Below are 26,223 nucleotides of genomic sequence, written 5' to 3'. Positions count from 1 at the left end.
CTCTTAAATGTAGAGAGAGTGTCTGCCCCCCGGACCGAATCTGGAAGATGGTTCCTGAAGGCTCTGCCTCCCATTCTACGTTTAGAGATACTAGGAACCACAAGTAGGCCTGCATGCTGGGAGCGCAGTGTTCTGGTAGGTACATAAGGTACTACAGTATAAGCTCTTTAAGATATGATGGAGCCTGACCATTAAGAACTTTGAAGGTAAGGAGAAGGATTTTAAATTAAATTCTCAGCAGTGCCTTGAAAGTTGCACAGATTCAGCTGAAGGTTGATCCATTAGTAGAATACACAAACATTTATGTTTTTTAAAAGAACTGACAGGCAAAGAATCAGACACAACTCCACATAGGATCTACATCACATGAGCTGCATGGCGACATCAGGTATTACCACTAGATTTAAAGTGCTCACTTTAATGTGATAAATGCTGCTATTTCCAAGTGTTGCTCAATAGACACACATTAGGGTAATATTCTTGGCAGTGTTTAAACTGACCTCCCTCTTATAGCCTTGACCCTTTTCTGTAAATATATTGGATATTCTTTAAAAAAGGACATTTATTGAAATATTATATTGTTGTCTAGATGTTGCTGTTTGGTAAAAACAATGATCTCATTACTCATTATGGGCATACACATATTGTGCACATGTACTTTTCATTGTACACTTTGTTTTTTATTTACATTCTTATACCTAGCTGCTTGTCAGGTAACCAGTTACATGAGCATCTGCTTTTATTGTCATCAAATACTGTAAATGTTGATGATCATTGTAGTAGTTTAATTCTCGAGCCAGTCTCTCCTGATTCTGCTGTGCACAGAAAATAATTAAAACTGGGTGGTTGGGAGGTAAACACGATGCTCTGGGAAATGGTCAATGATGAGTGATGATTTTATATAATAAATAATAATTGGCTAAAACATGCAAACTCATGGCCCACATGCCAATGTTGGGAGCAAACAAGGCTGGCAGTGTTCACCTAGGAAAAACAAGAATGTGATACACAACGAGCAGCCTTCTTGGGACATAAGTAACTCTACAGAGATTTACAGTTCATATACATAATCTCCTTATGTTCTCATTTAATGTGGTGCTCACTGCTAAGGGCAATGGTAGAACTGAGATTAAACATTGTCCTTAAATGATTATTTCACTGCATAACTATAACTTTGCTGGCAGGCAGCAGCACTAGACTCTGAGCCACTGTACTACCCTTGTGTATAAAATGGCTTGGAGTTTACAAGGTTTTGTGCATTGATGCTTAATTAGCAGCTCTACATTTTTACTCATTCTTACTCACTTCTTCGCTCACTTTCTTACTTCTGTATTACTTCAGAATATGAAAAATACTCATTAATCCTGCTCATTATTCTGGTTGACATTTACTCAGCCATGTAATTCAGATAAGTATTTCATTTCTATAAGAATGATAGCCTATATTGTATGTGCATCTGTGTATATGCTGGAGTTTCACGTGTGCAATATGTGCAAGCTGTGAACTTTGGGAAAATGACCTTCAAAGACCCTCAAACTTTAAGATCTGTGTTCATTGTAATACTGTCTAGCACGTTATTTTTTTCTCAGTAAGGGTGAAAAATGCATACATTCACAGCTTACAACAAAAGTGTTTTTATTAAGAGCTCAAAGTATTTTCTCTAATCCGGGAGGAGAGTGTTTAAAAACGCTATGGAGGCTGAGGGTCACAGAAAGAAGGAAACACCAGCTTGGCTGTCTGTACACTTTAGGCAGTAGGAAACACATAGGTGTGAAGTTAAATCCCCTTTAGACATTAGTTTTTGCAATCAAGATATTTAGCAGAAATTAGGGCAAAATGATTTTTCTAATGGACCTCCAGATGATGCTGCTGGATGTGATTTACTTTATGCTGCGCAATACTGTACGCATCTTCCTGCGTCCACGTACAAAGCCTATTGATGGTGAGCTGGTCCTTATCACCGGAGCAGGTGGTGGCCTGGGTCGTCTCTTTGCTCAGGAGTTCACCAAGCATGGAGCAGAAGTGGTGCTGTGGGACATCAACAGCAGTTCCAATGAGCAGACAGCCAAGCTGGTGCATGAGATGGGGGGTAAGGCATACACCTACACAGTGGATGTGACCAACAGGGAGGATGTGTATCGCAATGCAGAACTTGTGAGGAAGGACCTGGGCCGGGATGTTACAATACTGGTGAACAATGCTGGAGTGGTGGCTGGCCAACGTATGTTGGACTGTCCAGACGAATTGATGGAGAGGACCATGAAGGTCAACTGCCATGCTCTCTTCTGGGTGAGGCCTTTTAAGTCACAGTGGGAATGTCTGTGTAGTAGTGGTGAAACGTCTTCAAGACAACACAGGAAGTGTGGATGCTTTTGATTTAAGAATATTATTTTCTGTAAATTGCAGGACATACATATGGACATGGATTTCAATGTACATATCTGTGTGCTTTTGGATGTTTAGTCAGTACAGACACTTTTATTTGCAACTGTCTTTTAGATCTGTTAGTCCAGAAAAAAACAATACTTCTGTAAATACCATAAGGGAGTAAGTCATGTCTAAGTGTTCTGATCAGGAACTCTTGTTGTGGATGACAGACAAGTATTGATTAAAGCTCTGTGTATTTTGTCTATTTGTCCTCTTTGAATGTATATTCAAAAATATACATTCAAAGAGATATCATTTATTGCAGTATCATATGGCCTTCCTCTGACCATGACTAATGTTTAGCAGTTAGTCACTTAAGATGTGGAGTAATTGTCTTGTTAATATGACATGTGTCTTGCTGTTAAACACATGCATGCTCTGAGACTTGGACTCTTATGATGGTGTGCCCCCTTTTTCCACTATGATAAATGATTTGTAAACACTATTTCATTCGTCTTTCAATCAAGTTAGGCCTGCTTTATATGTGATTCACTCCTTTTAGTCCAACACAGACTCAGCACTGAATGACATTTGGAAAAATGGATTTAAAGCTTTGAATTGCAAAATGTATGAGTTAAGATGGTTTCCATCATTAACTCCGATACAGAGCAGGTTATTGTAAATAATGCACCACATGACATGTAAAATGTATTGCGTTAGCTTTATCCCCTTCACGCTGTGGACTACTGGATTCCCAAATCAATCCTCTTAATGTGAAGCTGCTCATGCAACATAAGCTTCCGTCACATTGAGCAACATTTAAGTCACTACTGTTTGTTGCTTCATAGTACTGTATAACAACGGCTTACTGCACTATCATAATATGTATATGTGTGTGTGTGTGTGTGTGTGTGTGTGTGTATGTGTGCGCCTCAGACTGTGAAGGCCTTCCTGCCTCAAATGAAGGCCCAGAATCACGGACACATTGTGACGATTGCCAGCGTCCTCGGCCTCTTCAGCACAGCTTGTGTCGAGGTGAACCAGGGAGGGAGAAACATCACTGCAACACCAAGACATGACACTTTTATTGTTGCAGTCAAATTAAGTAACTCATACAAATAACAAATTCAGCAGTCTGAGTACACCACTTATATATAATGGTTGATAAATATTTAATTACTTGTAATGACACTGTAGACAAGTGTTGATGTGTGTGTGTTTTATCATTTGAGACAGGATTACTGTGCTAGTAAGTTTGCTGCAGTGGGATTCCACGAGTCTCTGGCCCATGAGCTGCTGGCTGACGAGGTTGAAGGAGTGAAGACTACTCTTGTGTGCCCCTACATTGTGGACACAGGCATGTTTGAGGGCTGCAAGATACGGTATGTCAACAGAATAATCACATTATATTATTATCCTATGTTTAATTCATCACATTTAATCACATTCAACCACAAACATACAATCTGAAAATATTGTAAGACATTTGATTGTAATTTGAACATATCCATTATTCTGTTGTTAACTTAAGTTAAAAAAAACAAAACATGTCATGTTTTTACACTTTAAAAAAAAGCAACTGCAAATTACAAATAAATAATAATCAACTTTGGCATTATGTTCCTTCAACCTAGAGTGCCTGGGTGCTGTTTTCTATTACGTGTACAATGTATTTCTTATAAAAGGTTTCTTTAATTGGTCGTTCTGAAATGCTGAAATATGAAACTGGGGCAATTCTATTAATTTTTTGAGCTAAATGTGATACTTGCTGCATTGGCTGCAATTATAATTGGCAGCAACAATGGTCTCTGTCTTAGTGTTGAATACTGACTGGAATATGGGCTTACTCTACCAACTAATAAGTGACAGGCTTTGTCCTTTGGTGCCTCTAATAGGGAGGAAGTGGAACTGCTCCTGCCTCCTCTGGATCCCCAATACTGTGTTGAGCAGGCCATGAATGCCATCCTGATAAACCAGCCATTAGTGTGCATCCCGCGTCTCACCTATCTGCCTTTCCTCTCTAGAGCGTGAGTATCAAGACAGCTGACTGATACCTGTTCTTTGCAGGATTTTGAAAATGTCTTTCATAAATGTATCTGCATGGATTTAAAGCTAATATCCAGTATCCTGCAGACAATGAGTTTATGTTCTGTTCTCTTTCAGGTTATTGCCATGGGAATCCAATGCAGTTGTGTATCGTTTCATGGGGTCTGACAAGTGCATGTACCCCTTCATTGATACCATGAAGAAACAATTTTCAAATGGTGTCACTAAAGTTGTATTGTAAGACAACTTAAAAAAAAAGAAGAAAAAAGAAAAAAAAACTTAAATTAAAATGAATGGAAATCAGATGATGCAAAAAAAGAGAGAAAAAAATCCCTCTGCTTGTCTGGACAGCAGAGGGCCTAACAGCCCAGTTACAGCCAGGATTCAATCACATGTGGATGGTCAAAGGTTACAGAGGTCAGGTGGAAGGGACTTTATATCGTAAGACTGATCATTCAGAAGCCTAGATGCCGACTCAGCCAAGTGGTCATCAGCCCTCAAAACAATTTCAATAATGATCAGATTAAGCTTTTAAGTCTATTCCAACTGTTCTCGTACAAACCTGGGAAACGAATACATTCATGAAAGTGATTGAATCCTTGACTGACCAAAATGGGAAGTGCCTTTAATATATGTAACTTAATGATGTACCAGAATATAGTCCTGTATGATGTTTACATAAAATAAAATGACTCTACACGTTCTGTCTGGCCAGAACAGATCATTTGTGTGCAGCACTGTGTTTTTGTTAAACTGAAGAAGACATACAAATGAACAAAAAAAAAAGAAGTGGGCAGGCTGACTAACACAACAGTACAATGATGCTAACACTATGTAGAGTTGGGTATTAGGAACAGGATCCACCTGTATAATGGCTATGAAACATACTTTTCTTTTTTTAACCCCAATTCTTAAAAACTGAGCTTGCAGTGGCTAATTTTAGACATGCTCAGAAGTGTAGCTAATCTCAAATGACAGCTGAGATTCGGCAGATTGTAATCACCTAAAATATTTCCTGCAAGGAAGAAAGTATGACTAACGATGAAGTGTTTCTTAAGCGTAACCCAAGAATGTTGTGCTTTGAATGACGTCATAATGCCCCAGAATGAGCTTGTAGGGGCATACAAGCAAGACTTAAAACAAAAAATACTCAGCTTTTCCATGGCAAGATATTTTCATTTTTTCTTGTTTTAACCCATTTATCGGAAAAAAGAAATAGCTGACTTTTTGGTTTTTAAATTATGTGTTTAAAGACACCTTTGCTTTCAATATTTTGACATTTTCATAATTAAAAAATGTGTTGTCAGCATCAGAATGGATCTGACCTCTAAAAAAACCCCAGGGCTGGATGATATGGTTGACAGTGTTTACATTATTTATTATAATATTACAATATAGCTATTGTATACAAAGTAACTCATTAATCTAATTGATGTTTAGTGCAATCAATAGTGTTCCACTGTCATACTTAAAATTAGAAAACAAACTCTTCCAATGTGTCAAATTGGACTTTAATAACCCATGTCATTAGTTTATACTTAAAATCTGCTTGGAATAATTAATTTTGACAACAGATTTTTGTAAAACATTTAGACAATCATTTTACCAACCTAACATGAAACCACTGACATCTTATATCCTAAACCCTTTCACGTAACAGCATTAGCAGACAGAAAAAGACAAGATGACACCCATCTTTGTTTTGTGCATAACAGCACACAATTTTAATTACCATGGGGAGCAGAGAGAGAAGGGAGTTTGACATGAGGGAGGAAAAGGAAGCATCAGGGAAACTGATGCCAAAGGGAAACTTCCCTGCCACACACAGTGGAGACAACATCACATTACATCACACGCTACATTTAGTAACAAATTCTTCCCAGCCCTACATGGTAATGTCGATAACACTTCACTTGTGGTTGTTGATATAAAGCACTCTAGGAAAATCAGAGTTTCCAGTGTCCAGCTGCACCCTAGACAGAGATGAGGTTCAAACCTTAACTAGATTTTGAACTACCTCAGTGGGAGATAAAACATAAAACACTTAAAACAAGAGTTAGCAGGTCTCACAGAGAGGAACCAAGTTCTAGGCAAAACAAAACAAGAGTTCACAGTTAATCGCTTCATTATTTTTTCACCAAGTAAACCCCCCCAATTCATTGACTAGGATGCAGCTACTTTTTCTACAAAGCAACGAAAGAATAAATAATGTGTACAATTAAACAACATCAAGGAGAAACTTTTTTTCACAATCAATCTTGTTTAACTGTGAACATTTGGGAAACAATGGATATGAACAGTGATGGTTTAGAGCGTACAGTGCCTGAAGCATCCTGTGGACGTCTAAAACAGACTAAGAACACAGTGTCTGAGTTTTCTCTAGTGCTTTTACAGACAACCAAACCTGATCATCTAAACAGTGCCATCCAGCGTCTGTGCCAATGTGCTTGAGTTAGCCTGTTTGAGGTGCAGATCACTTTCGATCTCCTGCTTGCCACAGCTGTGAAAAATGAAACCAGATTAATTAATTATAGTTAATAGTTAAATAATATTCTGATAATCTGATAATTCCCTGGAATCCATTTACATATGTGATCTGATAAACTGTCCAGTGTTAACACATTTTTTACACACATAAAAAGACTAATGTAAAACATAAAATCTAAATAAGTGTGTTGAAAGCATGAATATTTTACTATATGCTTTTGGTATTCAAGTAAGTTTTACCCAAGTATATGACTGGAATTAAAGGTGAGTCTTCTATTTACTTTCCAAAAATAAAAGGATATCACTGGGAAAAATGCATCACCTGGATAAGTGGTAGGAAATGCCAGTAAATTACAAACTACAGAAATTATTTTAGAGAAAGTCATTTTATTTAATGTTTAAGTAAGACAGTTTTACTCTGAATACTTCCTTTAATTTTCAGTGGAATAAAAGTCTTAATGTTAACACAGACATAAGTAAAGAAAAGTGTTACCCAGAGACTGGTCCGTTTCCTGTTCTCTCATTTAACTGCTGGTCCAACTCAGAGAGCAACTTCAATATATTCAGAGCAGCCTGTAGTGGTGAAGAACAGTGTGAGTTAACTGCAGTGAACTGTTACTCACTTTACTACTACTCTCTAAAGTCAAAAGCACATTTTCGTGGCAGCAGGTATTCTTCAATAAAAAGTCCAGGTAGTAGCAGTGTGTACGGTTTCTACTATGGAAACAGCTGTGCTACAGTCTTCTGTGTGCCATCATCATACATCAGCCTGACCTAAACTGTGCTTTCTTTTGTCACCCTCACTTGGCATCACCTATCCTCTAAAGATATATGATAAAGTCACTTCATTGTATGTTCCTGAAACATCTTGAAAACAGTTGGGAAATATGTTTTTATTTTTAAAAAAATTACTTCTAGCATGCTTCTCTTTCTGGATCCACAGTTGCTCATAAGGTGTGCACACTGAGAAAGTAAACTGGATCACCTCTGAGGGCTTCTCCTACTGCCCTAAGGAAATAAAAGAAAAATCAGATAAGCAGTCATATTGGCACTGCTTTGTTCTGAGCAAGGGACGCAATACTGACTGTGGACAAAATACGCCTTCATAACAATGGAATACTAAGTGATAATAAATCTGCTGGTATTTTTCATGAAGCTCCCTGCCATCAAGATAAACATGCTTCAACTTTGCTTCATTTATTAACTTAAACACTCCTAAATTTCTAATTTATAATAATTCCTACTCTGGGATGTTCTCTCATGTGATATTTTACCAGATGGATTCTAGACATAAGTCTGTCACTATTTTAAACTGCAGGGATACATTCTGTAGCTTTGAAAAAAACAAAAAAAACAACAACTCACCATATCATGACAGGATTCTACATCTTTCCCAATCCCGTGACTGATGAGCGGGGGCAGGGAGGAGCAGTTAATCAATGACACAAACTCGTTCTTATTGTTTTTAGGAAAATCTTTGTATTCCACCTGCAAGCAAAATGAAATATTTCAATTTTTTTTAACCATGTTTTAGTCCAAAGGAATGCATGCACACAAGTTAAAAGTACATCAAAGCACCATATGCAGGTGGTTACCTGCAGGCCCTGCACAGATGAAAGAAAGCTGAGTTGTTCAGAGGGCCTGGTGAGGGGTCCGTGGGGCAGCTGGGTCAAGTTATTTTTGTTCTTTAGGATAGTCTCAGCAGTCAGGGATGTCCCTGCATAAAGCAGCTCGTTGGCAATCATGGCAGTGATTGTGGCCTTTCCTGGGTTGGGCATAGCTCGACTGTAGTCCTTGGCCTGGGATCCTTGGCAGACCCCGACTGCTTGAGCCACCTCAGGCACCATGGGCAGGATCCCTGCAGGCAGCTGCTGGTGGCTCATGTAAGGCAGGCGGAAGTCCTCCTCCTTGGAACCTTCAAAGAGTTTTAAAGAGGACCTCAATTAAGAGCAATACAATAATACATTGTACTCTATGAGCACTGACTGGGAGTCTGGTAAAGGAGATCCCTATCAAGAGTACAACTCACCCAATGCCACATCCTCTACAGAGCCAGGTTCAAAGAAGGTCACTTTGCGCCCATCACCAGGTTTTTTCACTGGGGTCTGAATATTACAAACACAATATACATACATCAAGGTGGATCTGGTCTGCCATGTGTACTAGACTTCCTTAATAAATGTCTAGAAGTACCTTCTCATCAGTTTTGAGTGCCGGTTTCGGGGGTTGAGGCTGAGGCACTTTATATCCCAAGAGCTCCAGCATTTTCTCTGCTGCGTTCCTCTTGGCCACCTTTTTGCTAGGTCCCATACCCTCTGCAGACTGGCCGCACACTGTCACCTGTGCCAGAAAGTATGCCATGTTCACAGATCAAATAACTGAAAAGGTGAAAAATGAAAAAGCTATGGCAGAGAAGTCATGTTTAATTTGCAGTTTACTCACCTGCATGACAAACTCCCGGCGCCGCGGTAGACCTCTCTCTGTCACCATGCTGTACTCTGGCTCCTTCTCCTTCTTGGCCTGTTGGATCTGAGCCAGGCGGCTGATAGGGTTCATACCCTGACCGTATTCTGGGCTTGTCTGCAGCTGTTGGCAAGACAGGTTAAACATTACTTAGTGAAGAGTCTTTGGTTCTGTGCTGATTTATCCTCATTTCAGCTCAGTGGGTTTTATTACCTTGATGATGGATTTAGGTTTCTTCTTGATGCGAGGCAGCGTCTTTTCCACACTGGGTATATGGGGTAGCCTCTTCAACTCCCCCAGTACTGCTGCTGCTGCCAGTTTCTTGGCAATCTTTTTACTCTTTCCCTCGCCCTCTCCAGTGAACTCCCCAACTATAACACGCACTACAAAACTCTTCATGTGTGGGGGGCCTTCTTCCTTTAAAACCTGTAAAACACCAAGATGTCACAAATTAGCATGTTGAGAGGCTCTTATGTTTTATGATTAAACTGGATAAGAAACTGGGCTCAGTTAAACATCTAATTATTACTGACTTGAGGTACAGTATATTTATGCAAGGTTTATAGCAAATACATTTATACATCACCTCAAAGTTTACTGGTAAGTTGCGTTTAAGTGCAATTTCAAACACTTGACTGATTTCTGATTTGTTGAGATTCTCTTCCTCGGGCTCTCCGTTCATCTGACGAGAGCAAAAAACATATTAAAAAAGAAAAGCAATAAGCTGGGATAATCATGCTCAAAAGCTTTCGAGCACTATTTCATGCTGACTGTGTACATCTGTTCTCACCACTGGCAAATGTTGCAATATTGGCTCCTTTTGCAGCACTTTCATGGCCTTGGCAGCAGCGTCATGTTTGGCTAACTGCCGCGTGCGTCCCTTCCCAATAAACTGCTGGCCTCCAATTGATAGTTCCATGTGGTATATCATTGGTCCAACTGGAGGAAATGGGTAGTAGTACCTGGACACACATCAGCATAGTCAACTGTCAGATGCAATCGTTTTTTCCATCCCTGAAAAAGACTTGATGAAACGAAATGGCAGAATGCTCTCACTGTTGCATAGAGCGCTGGTAAGGCCCTGGAGCCCGCACATTGTAGTTGAAGTTTGGTGGTCTCATCCCCGGGTATGGGTCGATGGGTTTAAACATAGGCTTCTTACCAAGTTTCATACATAGTGCATTCAACTCCATGGTATGCGTTATGCCATCTGCTATAAGGTCAATAAACCCAAGACGAAAATATATGAGTCAACTCTGCAAATCTTGAACAAGCATTAGAAAAAGACTGCGACCAAACCAGTGGGAGCAGCCCACCTGGGTTCTTGCCTGTGTTGCGGGGTGTCCTCATGGTGGGCTTGGGGAGTGTTGTCTCATCGAGGGCAGATGCAGCAGCGGAATGCTGGGCTTTCTTGATGCTGGTCCCCTCTGCCTCCCAGTGCTGATCTCCCAGTGTTAGCCTCACTGAGAAAATCTGACAGATGCAAGAGCCACAAGAAAAATGATAAGATTCTCCGTTGCTAGCATGAATTTGTGATAAAAATATGACAACAGCACAGATGGAAACACTACATAGGTCTGTTTGTAAAGGCTACTCCCATCATACCTTGGAGTGAGCTGGCCCTTGCTCACAAAGTAGCTTATATTCAGGTTGGATCTTGTTGAAACGGGCTAACTCATTCACCAAACACATGGGGGTCTTCTCTTTAGGGTTTGCCATGTTAGATACTGCAACAAAAAAAGATCCTAAATACTCACAACTAAACAAATAGGTATGGCCACTAACACAAAAGGTTGCTCCTCATCCCAATATCTGACAGGAAATACAAACATCAGCAAGACATGCGAGGAATGAAATACCTTTGAAAACAATAAATATTAAATCCTAAATATTTCAGATGCAGCTACTGTATATATAAGCTCTGCATAGACAGTACAATATGTGGGAGGGGTTTGAACAACAAAGTGTGACTTTAACAAATACACACTATACAATTCTGCAAACCTTTATGGAAAATGTGATATGTGCAAACAGAAATGTAAGTGGCTTAACAAAACATAGCACTGTTAAAAAATAATCAAATGCCAATATGAAAAATTATATTTTTGAACAAACCAGCAAAAAGGACAAACCTGTGGTGGTACTGTAGGGAGTAGCTGAGCCCGCAGGGAGAGCGGAGTTCCTGATGGGCTGGCTGGCGCTCTCCGAGGGTAGCGTGCCTGAGGCACAAGGGATACTGTAGCCAGGCTGTGGCTGCCCTAGCTGCATTGGGGCAGAAGCAGCGGGCATGGGGCTAGCTGGACACTGAAACTGGAGCTGGGACATCCTTGTTGGTCTTGTTTAGTTAATGGTAGGCTGAAGTTTAGTTAATTTTGCAGTGCAGAAATGGTGTGGGGAACTGTTTGATTGAGGTCTGATGGTCTCTGCCTGGAAAGTGATGATATAAAATAAGTAACACAGATGAGCAGATATCTAAATTCTAAGGAGAGCAGAGGTTGCTCTACTCAGTTGTCTTCTAAACAACTTAGGGTGACAGTTGCTGGAGCTCCCAGCAACAAAAGTGCACGTGACAGGGGCCCCGTCTGCTGCCAATCACACTTAGTAGACAGGTGCGTAGAAATTATGTCATCACTCAAAACAAAGATGATGGACAAAGATTTATGATAACATTTTCAGACAGTGTGAAAACAATTCAGAAATTCATTGAATATGATTGTTAAATTAAGACTTGAGTATCTGAAAGCAATTATATGCTGATCTGTGAACACACTGACAGAGTTCATTATGCAGTTAACATTTCAGTGTGACTTCAACACAATTAATGCATATACAACAAACCCAATTAATGACAGCACAGCCCTTTTCAAGTTTTGCTTCACTGCATCATAATAGTCACGCAGGTCTTTAAAGTATCTGAAAATATGCAAAAACGTAAACCAGTGGCGACTGTAGAGTCCAAACACAGGTCAGCCCACATATCAACATTAAAAAACGCAACATTATTCATCAGTCACAGCAAACAAGGCGGACAACCACTCATCTGTGTCACCAGTGGCATGGACAATACTGCATATAACGTGTTGATAGAGCCAAGCCTGCATTAGCTGAAACAATACAAACACTGAGAGCTCGGTTTATGCCTTTTTCTTCATTAACATCATGTGTAAATTAAGGATGCAATTGATACAATGACAGATAAATGATTATATGACTTATATTATTATATTTTCATTTCAGGTGCAGGGTTGGGAGGTGTTCATCACAGTGTTGAGGGCCGTTTGAGCCTTTGCAAACTGTGATAGAATACAACTAAAACTCGCATGCAGTGGTTTTAAACATGTACTACATCATGCCACTTAAGGTTTTCAAGCCTGACTCATTGATAAAACGTTAACCTAAATATTAGCTAGTTTTTCAACAAGATACAAGCTAGCTGGTATAAACGGGGCTTAAACTGCTCGCATAAATGCAGACACGGTAATGCCTCTTACACCTAACTAGGCTCGTACATTTCCTAATGGTTTGACGATATGTGTGAACATATCTAACACATTTGCTGTCACTAAGTCATTAGCTGTCTCTGATGAAGTCAGGCCGCCGGGTGGCTAAAAGCTTCCCAATAGGACCACGTTAGCCAACTAGCTACAGAATCAGGGATGGAGATAATGGGACAGCCTCTGCAGAAACTAATATCATCACTTCATTGACAGTAGCAATTGTATCTTCAGGAGGATGTACTCTCAGCCCAAAAGTGGTAGTCTCTAACACTCGTTTATTAACTAAAGCAAAGCTCCTTTTTCACCCAGTTAGTCTGAAGAGGCGTTCAAACTGCTGGCTAAGCTAGCTAACCCTCGTCAAGTCACTGCACGAAATAAGCCTCACCTCGTCGCTCCTTTTGTTCAGTTTTTAGTTACTCCATAGGACACGTTGCTTTAGTGCCGTTTGCTTTTGTTAGTGGCCAGTTTCAAGAGTCAGTCTTTGTTATTTTTATATCAAAATGCGGGCGGCGAGGAGGTGGACATTGGGAAGACAGGGCAAACACTAAAGAGAATGGCCCGAGCTGGATTCTCTCTTCCGGAAGTGACATCAAACACGGGTACTGATTCCAGAATAAAGCAGGATTGAGTGGACGGTGGAGAAGCACCTTTAGCGCGTTTCTCTTGATTTATATGTGCAACTGGTCATTGACACATGCTCATTCATTCACACGAAGAGTGACTGGTAGCTAAAGCAATATAAAACACACACACAGAATAAAAACATGGTGTTAGGAATTTTATTTTGGTAGTATCAATCGGCCAAAAACACTGGTTTTGCAGCTAAATTAATCCCCATGGTGTAAAAAAGAAAAAAAGAAAATGCACACGCAAATAACTACCAAGCTCATTATGCTAGCTAATAAATATAAATTTCATCATGATTCACTATAAAATATTGCTTCTATGGTCTATAATCCTTCCTAAACTGTCGCTTCAGGGAAAGAGCAGTGAGTGAGTGAGCTGGTTACAAGTGGTATGCGTCCTGCAGTTTAGAGGTTGTGCGCCTGGCAGATGTTCAGCGAGTCTCTCAGCATCAGGTCACGCAGGCGCCACAGTGCATCTGCCATGGTGGTGTGCGCTCCTTTGCTCTTCAGCCAATGAGCTGGCAGGCGGCTCTCTTGCTCTTTGGTCAGGTGAGCATCTCGCCTTTGCGCTGTCATAGAAAGACATGGTTCTTGATTTATTTTTGTGAGCAGTGTCATGTTCCATAACAGCCATGCTATGAAAAACACCAATTATGATTAAGTAATCTGTATCTATGCATCTATCTATTATACACTGTTGTTGACTTAAATATGAACAGTAATCATATAACCATAACAGCAAACATTAAATAATGTTGAATCAATATTAAATCACATGCTGAAAATGCTGTATAATGTTTAATTTCTGTTAATATTGAGGCTTCTAAACACACACAGACAATCAGATGACCCTGAGCAGTAGCAAGTAAAAATATGAATACAAAACACAGCACAACACCTTTGAGTGTTTGGTCCCACTTGCTGACAGTGGTAGACTCTGAATTCAAGCCCTCAATGTACTTGAGGTAGGCCTCTGAGTGGAGCACCCTCTGGGTCTTTGGTGGTGGAGCCACAAACATGGGCGAGGTGGGTTGTAGGTGTGCAGGTTGGCCTAACTGGCCCTGCCCTGGATACGGTGGAGGAGCAAGCTGTCCTGGGCTGTACATCCCAGGCTGAAGTGGAAAAACACATTTTTTTTCTTATCATGTGGCCAATATGTGGAATACTAAATTATAAAATAAAAAAATACATAAACCATGTCAGCATGCTAGTCATAACTGCCACATGGCTCTATCATTAAAGCCACTGTGGCTGCAGCACAGATGACCAGCATGTTGATGGATTATGCAGGCAACAAAATTATCAGTATTTATGGCAAGTAATTCATCTACATTTCAAAAGTATATGAACTATGTATGTAAAACTGCAGGGCCAAGCAGGGCTCACCTGTTGCATATAGTTTCCTGATGCTGGACTTCCTGCCATGCCATTCATACCAGCACCCATCATACCTGTTAAATCAGAATAATAATAATTTCTGTCTGGTAATTGTTATGAACTTGTGATGGTTTGCTTTATGTTCATGTGCCAAAACAAATGTGTAAAGGTGTAAAAGTGTAGGTTTTACAGTTACTTGTATGCAATGTTAGTTTTGGAACTTTAGTTGAATGTTAGTTGTTGGGTATCAGTGGTGTCACATGCATTACATGTGTAAATGTGGATCCTGTATATTTAAGGTGTGGGAAGTGTGGGAAACTTTGACTGCTGTGTGAGTGGATCAGGCTGTGCAGCCTGTGGACCAGGTAAACCCCCTCCAGCAGGAGAGACACGACTGGATGTGACTGAGCAGGTGTGGCTGGGACAGTGGCCCTTACCCTGATGAAGCATGCCAGGGTACCCAGGCATACCTTGCTGGAGATGGTGAGGAGGCAGGTGGGGGCCCCCGGCGGAATGAGGTGGCATTGGTGCCAAACTCAACAAACCGTCATGGGGGCCCTGCATGGCCATGTAAGGTGGGCCGTAAGCTCCCATCATGCCTTGGGGGAAGAGGGCGAGGAGAGGACAACATAACCATGCATAAGTGACATGCACCTGACTATGAAATAACATGCACTACTTCTGTACACAGCGGCCCCTTTCACACATTAACCTTAAGCAATAAATGGTGTGGCATTATGTGTCCGAGCTGATTTTCAAAGGAATATTCAAATATCTAAAAATATTTCTACTTAACTTTCATAATTACAAAAGCAGAAATGATCCCGGGTAAAGCATATTCATTTTCTTTTCTTACTGATGATGGTTGTACATAACTTAAGTTGATCAGATGATTAAATGATTAAACAATATGATTTGAAGTCCATAATTTATGCAACTTCTGCAAAAAATCTCCTTTTCTCCCCAACTTGCTACTTTTCCTCAGCTGTGCCAACACAGAAAATAATCAACGGTCATGATAACCCAGAAAAAACGTTGCCATAATAGAGACCTATGAGTGAATGAAGAACTGCCGTCTGACTAAAATAGCCCAACTTGGTGATGTTAAAGGTTTCTTGTGTGAAAGGGGCCGATGATATAAATGGGCTTTAAAATGTTAGCAGGCAAAACAGGCATGAAAGTTAAACAAAAAATAAAGTTATTCATGCGGTCATATGAAGCTAATGATAATAAAAACTATAAAACAAACAAAATGAAACAGCAGCAAAAGAAGAAAAATGTTGCTTAAGAATGTAGTTTTGAGTCTCTAATGGTTAGAAAACTAGAAGATTACGGTCCGTAAACAGTCCAGACTCATTTCCCTGCTGCCATGTTGTCAAGCACTCGTGCTGTCTCTGAGAGGGGTTACCTGACACAGGTGTCATGGTCTGGTTTATCATGCCCATAGTGTTAGGCGAAGGCACCATCCCCATCAGTGCCCCTACTGGGGTACCTGCTCTTGGGGACACTTGCTTCTGGGGTGGCCGTTCACGCTCTTGTTGCTCCACTATTTTGGCTGCACGTTCTGCAACATACAGAAAGAATTATGTCTTGACTTCACTTCACACCAAAGAGCTTTTGCACCCAATCACATCTTCTCCTCTCACCTTCATACTCTGCTTTCTTGGAAGCCTCGAGGTTCCTCCACTCGGTGCCCACCAGTCGACTCAGTTCCCCAAAGGAGAAATCTGGGTGTCGAGCCTTGATGACTGCCCGCATTTCACTGCTGAACAGGATGTAGCCACTCATGTTGATCTTCCTCTTGGCCCCTTCTTTCTTTGACAGGCCCTTCACTTTAGGTGTGGACTTCATGAACAAAAAAAAAAAAGTTAACCAGACTAGTTAAAAATTAAACGGGTTGCGTGTTAATATTAGGAACAGGACTTTGAAGCCTTTGGACATAAGATTTGGGGTTCAGGAGAAGTGTCTTTGGAGATGTATGGGTACCTGGGAAGGTGTGTATGGCATGATTTCCATATCACTTGTCATTGGGGTTTGCATCTGAGGCATAGAAGGTGTAGCTGGAGCCTCCTCCTCCTCATCCATGTCTTCCATATCATCATCTGCATCCTCAATATCTGCCAGTTTAACCTCAAGCTCTTCTATCTTCTTATTCAAAAAGGGGGACGCTTCCTTCTGTGGCACTACTAGTTTCCTATGCATGGTACCAGTACAAGAGAAAACAGAAATTCTGACTGGGCAAAAAAAAAATTAAGCTTTAAATCAGAATCAGTGTTCTGCTTAACTTACTGACCTGAAATAGTAGATCTCATCTTCCACCACTTTAGAAGAGTATGAGAAACGTTTTAGCCCCTTGAACTTTTTCATCTGCTTCTCAGTCTCGATGTAGCGGCTCTCACACAGCAGGATATCCTCTTCTGAAACCTCGGTTGGTCTGCATGACAGGTAGTCCTTAAAGGAGGACACCATACATTTGCCTGAGAGCACAGAGAAGGAGAAAACTTGTTTGTAAATAAGACATTTGATGACAGTTAATGAACAACCATTATAACAAGTATTTGGGACTCAAACTCTGTAGCCTAAATTAAAAAAAACGGCAGGGTAAAAATTTAGTTTCTGTACATGATGGATGTTCTGGTTCACAAGAAGTATGAATGCAGTACCTATGACACAGGTCATGGGCAATGTCTCCTCCAGGTTGCTCAGAAACACCTCTCTCTTGTAGAACATCTTTGTGGGCTCGTGTTCGGTTTCCTCCGGATTGATGAAGATGGGTCCAAAAAAGAAAGTAGTTCCATTCTGCACCCACAGCTTCTCTATCCTACAGCCCAGACAAGGGAGCAATGTAATCAATAGTTAATGACTCCATCATAATCATATAAAACCAATATAATAATCCATGTCAACGATAGGAAGCATAAATAAACTTCCACTCACCTGGCAACCCGGGGCTTGGATAGACCATGCGACTGGATGTAAACACAGTCTCCCACTTTATACCACAAGTTGTTGTAGCGCAACTGCTCATAGTGCTGACAACCAGTCTCAGCTCCACTCATTTCCATGGGGACATCCTCTCTCTCCTAAATGAATAAACATGCGCAACAAAAGGACTCAGGTGTTTGTTTATATGTGACAAACTTTTAGACTTGGTTTTAACTACTCTGAATGCTAGCTGGTTCCTTGTCGTGACTGGCCTGCTAACCATCTACGAGTTAATTAATCCCCTGTAGTCGAGGTCAACTGACGGTTCTTACTCTGCGACAAAACACTCTATGTTCTATTTCTTTTTTTTTTACTTGACTACAGATGTGTAAGACTGAACTTGGCTAGTGGGTTACAGCATCCTGATTCAGCAGACATCCTGGGATTAAGTCCAAAAGTAGCTAAAAATTAAAGCGTCAGATCACACAATTATCTGAACCCACAATTTATCTTTGTTGTGTCATTTTATTTGCTGCTACAATGACCCATTTTCCATGAAAATAAATTAAACAGCCCTCACACTGGATTATAAGCAGCACAGAAAAAGGCCAAAATTGTAATTATAGAGTAGAGCTATATTATGTATAGTAATGTCATATTTAAACCCTTGAAAACACATTGTCATCTCACCTTGTCCACATAACTGTTGTTGTCTGTATATGAGAATGTCTCCTGGTCAGGCTTGGCAAACATGGAAGCAACACGGACAACAGGCAACGGCACCTCTCGAGAGGCAAGTTTCACAGAGCTTGGGGGCATGGCAAATATCTTGATCTTCTTGAATGATTTGTTCCTGGCTGTGTAGCGGGACTCACAGACGTAGACATCCTCGGCTCTGTAGCCCTCAGGTTGAAGTTTGAAATAATCCTACAGAAACAAGGAAAAAAGTCATGAGTAGGTCAACAGATCCCTGCGTTAAATTTTTTTTGTGTGGTTCAGATTCCATTGGGAGACCTACCTTCACAAACATGACCACACATTTGCCACGGACTTTACTGATGGACACTTTGTTATAGTAGTCACTCTTGAAGGCCTCCTTTTCCAGAAACTTGCGTGTGGCCAGGTGGAAGGTTTCACTGGGCCTGTAGAACCAGCAGCCGTACAGCCACTTCTCACCTTCACACAAAAAGACAAAGTCAAGGTCATATTAGCAATAAAATCACAAAAATACAATTGAAATCATTTGATATTTGATAACAACTTGTCTAAATAAAATAAATCATAATGATAAATATTGATTTGATTAGTTCTGTATTTGACATAATTTGATTCGTTCTCAGAATACATTATGTCCTATAACTTGTGACAGAACATATGTTTCATACATGTACACCGATATCTGATTTGTGTCCAGCTGATTTATATGAATAAAAAATGTTGCCAAAAAAGTAATGATTTGGTAACCTGTTTCATCCTCCCACAGACGTTCAATACAGACAATGTGTGGTTTAAGGTTTGGCTCTGACGGCTCCACATAGACAAAGTCTCCCACACGGTAGGTCTTGTTTTCAAAACTGCAGTCCTGACTGTACACCCGCTCTGACTCAGACTCTGAAGCCTCTCCTGGCTGGTCATCTGCTTTTGCACCCTCTTTGAATGAGAAATATAATTATTTCAAATTACCGTCACATCAACATTTCATTATACTCCTCAAACTGTGTATAATGAAAACAAAGCTCACATACCTTTGTTCTCCTCTTCCTCTTCATCCCCCTTCTTTTCCTTGTCCTCCTCAATCTCTTTGGGAATTTTCTCCCTCTTTTCCTGATCCACATCACTGTGCAGGTGTTTTAATGTGTAGTTGAGTGCAGTGGACAGCATAATTTCTCCATTCTTGCATAGCTCATCCCTGATCTTAATGAAAAACTGTTGTAGTTCCACTGAATCCTCAAATATCTCTGAGTCAGTCCTGCAAATGCAAAAAGGACATTATGTAAACATTGGTGCACATTTTAGCCGTTTGTTTGTGAGGTTTAAATTAAACCCCTTTCTGAAAATGTTGTTTTTGTACATAGACTGAACAGAGCCAACACATGACATTTTCCGGTGCAGCCTCTGAGATAGTCATAAATGTATGCATACCTGTGCAGCCTCCTTGCCTTCTCCAGAACTTCGAACATATGTTCCTGGAAGACATCCAATCTCCTATAGCGGCCACGTTCCACGTTCATTCTGATGACATCAAAGTTAAGTGGTAGCTTTTCAGGGGCAGCAGGATCCACAGCAGGAATTTCAGCCAGTGAGTCACTGTAGCATCTGCCCTCTTCATCCTGGTGACCCATCATGGACACAAACAGGTTCCTGATCAGCTCTCGTACCAGAGGTCCCACAGCAGGAGCCCCACTGTCCTCGCCTCCCTCCTGCTGCTTGCGTGTCTCCAGCAGCACGCGGTGCAACACAAGAGCATCTCGATAGATCAGAGACTCTGGCTCATTGTAAATGCAGGCATTGTTGAACATGAGAGCAAAGTCCTCCACCAGAACTTCTACATCCTGGTAACGGCCTGCTGCCATATGGCTTCGCAGGCGCTCCATATCGATTGGGCGCTTGATAGTAGCATAGTAGTCAGGCAACTCTGCACGAGACGGCAGCCGGAGGAAGATTGTGCTCAGGCGGCGACCTCGACGGTCAGTGAAGTTTCGCACAGCATCATAGAGCTCATTTAACCTCTGCTGGAGAGGGGTGAGGTATTTGGACTTCTTTGGAGAAACACCACTCTTTCCTAGAGAAACGAAACACATAGAATTAATTACATTAGATAATATTTGCAACAACATAAGTAACGCTGAGACACAGTGCAACCAATAGCAATATGAAACCACGGAATTCTTCAACCCAATAGTATCCTCAACTAGTGGTTACTTTCACAGTTGCCATTGTATTGATGGTATAACAGGGTGGTTAAAACCTGGTCTGATGGTAGGCACAAGAGATAAGGGGTGACCCCTCATTGGGTTACCAATTCAACAAAGTTCCTCCACTTGGAAGTGTGTATGCAGCTGTCCAGTGTTACATTAATACCAGAATAATTTCAAAAGTCTGCACTGTTCTACAAAACAATAATGTAAATATCACCAAACACAGACAAATTTACTGTGATGAATTAGTCAACTCCAGCATGTTTCAAGCTAGGAATAACACTTTTCAAATATTAAAGTGTGTTTAGAAAATAGTCAGTAGTAATGTTAAGTGTAAACATGCAAAAAACAGTGGTATGATCAAACATACTTAGTTTCAATTTGGGAGATCCCAAATCATCCTCTTCAGGCGGAGGTCCCAACTCCTTGCGCTTGTCCTTCAGTATCTTCTCTAGAATGTCAGCATCATTATATACCTATATCAACAGAAATAAATAGATGAGTCAGAAAAATACAGCACAAGTAACAATTGCTGTGCTTTATTAATAGCAAACATGAAAGTTGCGTAATTTATCAGTGCTTTTTACCCTCCCACACACACATCCTACCTGAGATCCCTCTTCATTGTAATGCCGGGCGTTACGGAACATCAACTTCATGTCATCCATTAGAGCTTCCTCTGTGGCATAGCGTTCAATGCGAACGTTGTGCTCAATAGTCTTCAGGTCCATCGGTTCGAGGATAACCTTATAGTAGTCAGGGTAGTCCTTCTTGGATGGCTTGACCATAAAAAGATCACAAAGACGGCGATTGGTGCCTGCCTCCCTCGCCTCAGTCACTGAAGCATACAGGGTTTTCATTCGGTTCTTTTTGACGTTTTTCTTGTGACTTGAAAAGAGGCAAAGTAGAACAACTATAAGCACAGCTGATCTCAGGAGTATGAAAAGAAGAACATGAAAACCAAGAAATCAGGACTGATGTATTTTGCTGTCTTGAAAAACCATCTTCAGGCTTCTCAGAAATAGCAATGCATGCAAAAGCAGAACTGACAGAAGGAGAGAAAAAAATGTTCATACCTTTTTCTCTTGATGCTCCCTGCATCAGATGACAGAATGCTGTCTCCATCATCATCTCTCCTCAGAAGTTCCCTCTTTTTTGCCTATACAAACAGATCAAAAGACCGATAACTCAGTGGACATTTCTAATCTTTTTCTGGGACATAACTGTGGAGTGAAAACGTCTTCTAGCACAAGCTGACGCAGCAGGATGCAGAAGTCATTACCTGCATGATCTGCTGAAGCCTTAAGGCCCGTTTATAAATGCTTGAGTTAGGCATGTTGTAGCGCTTTGCATTCTCAAACATCAAAGTGAGGTCAGCATCCATCTGCTCCACACTCTCATACTCTCCATTCTTCATTTTTGCCCTAAAAAGAAACAAAAGGCTGTTTAAGATTTGAACGTCCTCCAAAACTAAATATTTCAGTGTGAGCTCATAATTCAACAGTTTATGTAATGAAATATTCCAATCAATCAAATTGACTGACTTATTTTTGAACAATCTTCCATTTTGCTTCTCGAAATAATACTGTCCAAATCGACTGAATGATTTTCCTAACCTGATCTGTTGCAGACAGATGGGCTGTTTGATCTGCTGATAATAGTCGGGATATTCCCTGCGAGAGGGCAGCTGCTGGAAAGGTTCAGAAAAGAGTTGCCCCTGGTTGTTCCTGGCGCCCCTCACAGCTTCATACAGCTGGAAGATCGGGTTGCCCATCTCCATACTAGAACTCTGACTCTCAGCCTCCGACTCGCCTTCGTCATAGCACACAGAGCCTACAAACATTCGCATAGTAAAATTTTATTTTTTTAAACATTAACACGAAGTACATTTTCCTGCTGCCTAAAATGCTGATACTTACCAGAGAGCATGGGGTCGTCCTCACTCTCTGAGCCATAATGAAGCGCTACGCTGACGCCGGAAAGTCGATCCCCCTGACCAGACCTGCGATTTCTGAATGGGCACAGTGCAGACACAAGAAACACAGCAAGTGGATCGTCTCAGGATTTACTTTTCAGTCAATAATTTTCAGAAGTTGATGATGAAAATAATACACTAAAAACTCACTGAAGTGAATACCTGATGCGAAGACTAGACTTAGTGGGTTCAGCGTGTTCAAGTTCAGTTTTCCTCTGGATGAAAACTTTCTTTATGGTGTTAGCATCCTACATGATAACAGAACATTTGTTAACATTTGGATTTTCTACATAAAATAAACAAATCAAGACTAAGAAAATAGTTTACCTTAAAAACCTGAGATCCGGGTTCATTGTATGTTTTGGCATTTTTGGCCATCAGGTCAATATCCTTGGCCATGGCATTGACACTCTTATAATATCCAATCTATGCAAATAAAATAAATTAGCGCCGTTAGAAAAGAACACGACTGTTATTACAACAATGATTGATGTTCTGTATTAAGTGAATTTTAAGAAGACTGACACACATAAAAGTATGTGAGTTAAATACCTGTATTCTTTGAGCGATAGCTCTCAGATCTATTGGCTCCTTTATAATGGCATAGTAGTCTGGGTAATGCTAGGAAAGACAGAGACGCCCAGAGTGAGAAAATACAGAGCAGTGCTGTAACCTGATAAAATAAAATCATAAAAAATGTAGTAAGACTGTAACCACTACTTCCAAAAAGGCCAACAGTACAGTAAAAGCAGTTATAAGTTCAGCTAAGGTAAATATTCAGATATTAGTGTCTCATCGGCTGAGTAACAATTTTAAGGACATCATTTGAGGTCCATAAACTCTTCGGGGACTTACCACTTTGGAAGGCAGTTTCTGGAACAGTTCACTGACCAGGTGCCCTGAGGGATCAGTGTGTGACACTATAGCCTCCAAGAGTTGCTCTAACACCTCCTTCAAACTGCCAGTTGAGGTCTAAAGGATGTTTATATAAAAGTTAGTTCTGACGCAGCACAGTGGTTTATTACACAAACACTTTCCATGAGAAACAGATTGAAATTGTATTTATTAAAAAGATGCAGATGTTATTTTTCTTTGTTTTAATAGGCTACATATATAAATAAAGCACATAAGTAACAATTGTTCAGGCTGGAAAGACAGCAACAATACATCTAATGAGCAAACAAACTTACTTCATCTTCAGTTGACATCCCTGGAGTATCCATCATGTCATCACCATCTTCGTCATCATCATCTCCATCTCCAGGCTGCACAAACTCAGTCCTTGTTTGCAAATATACCTCCCACAACTTGCAGGCAGCTCGATACTCCTCACTGTCACTCTAGATGGATGAACATAAAGAGGAATATGGAATCAATTAGGACTGTCACAGGGATGTGAAGACACAGTTGCTGATTTTTGAAAGAGTGGCTTAATGGTAAACATGTCCCGTTAAACTATATTATGATGTCAGAAAAATGAAATTTACCTTTAATAAACATATAATAGCAATGGTAACAGAGCTGTTTAATTACTAATCTACTGGTTTTCTCAAACATCTTGTCTATGACATGTCAGAAAATATTTAAAACTATCAGCTATACTTTCCCACAGGCCAGGTGACTTCTTAAAATGTTTTGTTTTAATACGAATAAAAATCCAAAACCCAAACGAGCTAAAACCAGCTAATGTTAGGCATTTTTGCTTAAGAACATTCAATTAGAAAAAGGTTTAGTGCTGAAGTAATATTTTCTCTCTACCTTGTAGAATGATTTGGCATTGCTGAACATGAGCTGGAAATCTGCAGTAAACTGCTCCACATCCTGATAATCTTCTGACTTCAGCTTATACTGAATTTTTGTCATGTCAATTGGCTGGGACACCATCTCATAATAATCAGGCTGATTCCTGGAAAAAAAACAAAACAAGAGCACAAACATTACTATAATCTCCCTTATATGACTATTCTGTACATTATGCTTTATATATTATATATGATTAAGTTAAACTTGATCCATGCCGTTCAATCACAATACCTTCTCTTTGGTACCCTAAGGAAAACTTCACTAAGTTGCCTCCCCTGGTCATCCTTGTGGTCCCTGACAGCGTTGAAGAGCTCATGGCATACAGCAATCTGGAGAGCAGAAATCATTTAAAATCCTTAATACCAGCTTGAATATTTTCATAAACACACATGTGAAGCCACAGGAGATCCCATCCATTGAACATTTTTTAAAACACCAATAACGCAGATTAATCAACCCATCTAGAGCATTCACCGTGTCTACAGGAGGAACATTGGAGGTTCTTCTTCTTTTTCTGGCACTTCCAGGAGTAGAGGAGGAGGCATCGTCGAGGTCTCCTCCTCCGCTCACACTGCTGGAGGGTGAAGTGGCTCTTCTCCTCTTGGAGCTCGCAGACATAGCTGACTGGTCTAAACAACAACAGGCTAGCCCGCTAGCTGCAACAATGAGATGAGGTTAAAATTACTTTGGACTTTGGTCGGATTGGCGTGAAATCGATCAGTGTTAAAGAGAACGACAACAGTCCATCTTCTGTTTCAATAACAGGACTAAAAGTAGAACAAGTGTAAACTCAGCCGGTGAGCGTCAGCGCCGCTTGAATGAAACAAAGCAAGACAAGCGGCAGTTAGCTTGTTATCCTAGCTGGCTTACCGCTTTCCCAACCACACGGCGAAACTAAATATACTTACTTTATTTAAAATATGTGCACGGAAGTAAACAAACAAAAATAAATTCACTTTCAAAATGCAATCTTACCCAAAACTCAGTAAAGTTTGCCGTAGTTCCCTGAGCGAAAATGTGTCACGGCTAACTAGCAAGCTAGTGTTGTTTGAAAACTCCTGCCCGGAAGTTGAGGTTGTATTGTTTTTGTGTGTAGAAAAGGAAAGCGCCACTTGAGGCAGTGCTTCCCCCTACAGTTTAGGAATGGTTCTACACCCAATAGTATGTGCCAGCCAGATCCAGCCTATATCAATCGTAAATGATCCTCAATAATATATTATTACGGGCAGAATGTTTGGTTTACTACAAAAAGAGAAATATGGACATGAAAAGCGTGCAGTTAAGTGGAAACGTTTGTAGCATAACCTAATCTTTTTTTAAAGGATCAAAATTAAGAGCCAACTTGTAAAAATTAGCTGTCTCCAAATAATATAATAAAATTATATGTAATAATAATTACAAACGTGTATTTGTGTATAATTATTGTTCAAGTTTATAGTTAGACACACAAACTTGTGAGATTAATGCAGGGTTTTCATTCATTTAAAGGAAGAAAAGACAAAAGGAAAACAGAAAAATTCAAGAGAAAAACAACGAATGTATGTCTCACATTAGTTAAAAGAAAAGTAATCTATCAATGCTCTTCATTTATAACATATAGGATGGAGAACATAACAGGGACATCTTACAATGTAAATACTACAACACAATACAAACTTGCTTAATGTTGATACTGTCAGAGAGGTGCAGAAACCACTTGGTATTAATAGGTCTGTCCTACCTATGTGTTTGATTTCTTT

General features: G+C 40.3%; 3 protein-coding genes across 5 annotated transcripts; 1 reads left to right on the top strand and 2 right to left on the bottom strand.

Moving 5' to 3' along the window:
* The first annotated feature begins 1,836 nt into the window (after positions 1–1,836).
* On the top strand, positions 1,837–4,654 carry rdh20 (retinol dehydrogenase 20). The gene is made up of 5 exons (XM_062445193.1): positions 1,837–2,289; positions 3,304–3,402; positions 3,604–3,749; positions 4,263–4,394; positions 4,531–4,654. Exons 1-5 carry the CDS (start codon positions 1,837–1,839, stop codon positions 4,652–4,654), a joined length of 954 nt encoding a protein of 317 aa, XP_062301177.1.
* A 1,455-nt stretch (positions 4,655–6,109) lies between these two features.
* stau1 (staufen double-stranded RNA binding protein 1) lies at positions 6,110–13,412 on the bottom strand. 2 transcript variants are annotated; one of them, XM_062415242.1, is made up of 15 exons: positions 13,246–13,412; positions 11,496–11,790; positions 10,969–11,090; positions 10,680–10,836; positions 10,420–10,576; positions 10,154–10,325; positions 9,950–10,045; positions 9,577–9,789; positions 9,343–9,486; positions 9,094–9,240; positions 8,930–9,005; positions 8,496–8,815; positions 8,266–8,388; positions 7,394–7,473; positions 6,110–6,913 (listed from the first exon to the last, which is right to left on the bottom strand). In XM_062415242.1, exons 2-15 carry the CDS (start codon positions 11,686–11,688, stop codon positions 6,826–6,828), a joined length of 2,088 nt encoding a protein of 695 aa, XP_062271226.1. In that variant the 5' UTR covers positions 11,689–11,790; positions 13,246–13,412; the 3' UTR covers positions 6,110–6,825. The 2 variants fall into 2 exon arrangements, with proteins under 2 accessions (XP_062271226.1, XP_062271230.1); XM_062415246.1 differs by having other exon boundaries at positions 10,692–10,836.
* A 205-nt stretch (positions 13,413–13,617) lies between these two features.
* pbrm1l (polybromo 1, like) lies at positions 13,618–25,543 on the bottom strand. Of its 2 annotated transcripts, none has more exons than XM_062442468.1 (30): positions 25,460–25,543; positions 24,959–25,140; positions 24,716–24,813; positions 24,440–24,587; positions 23,872–24,021; positions 23,537–23,653; positions 23,234–23,302; positions 23,009–23,107; positions 22,832–22,929; positions 22,626–22,717; positions 22,323–22,539; positions 21,989–22,130; positions 21,783–21,865; positions 21,315–21,594; positions 21,077–21,182; positions 19,931–20,570; positions 19,534–19,757; positions 19,253–19,438; positions 18,807–18,964; positions 18,479–18,715; positions 17,801–17,946; positions 17,527–17,684; positions 17,157–17,340; positions 16,850–17,057; positions 16,510–16,708; positions 16,272–16,427; positions 15,301–15,462; positions 14,873–14,937; positions 14,385–14,598; positions 13,618–14,055 (listed from the first exon to the last, which is right to left on the bottom strand). In XM_062442468.1, exons 2-30 carry the CDS (start codon positions 25,100–25,102, stop codon positions 13,892–13,894), a joined length of 4,944 nt encoding a protein of 1,647 aa, XP_062298452.1. In that variant the 5' UTR covers positions 25,103–25,140; positions 25,460–25,543; the 3' UTR covers positions 13,618–13,891. The 2 variants fall into 2 exon arrangements, with proteins under 2 accessions (XP_062298452.1, XP_062298461.1); XM_062442477.1 differs by having other exon boundaries at positions 22,844–22,929.
* Positions 25,544–26,223: the final 680 nt, after the last annotated feature.

This window comes from Scomber scombrus, chromosome 3 (assembly GCF_963691925.1).
Source record: "Scomber scombrus chromosome 3, fScoSco1.1, whole genome shotgun sequence".
Taxonomy (NCBI): Eukaryota; Metazoa; Chordata; class Actinopteri; order Scombriformes; family Scombridae; genus Scomber; species Scomber scombrus.
This window is presented reverse-complemented; position numbering and strand designations above follow the sequence as displayed.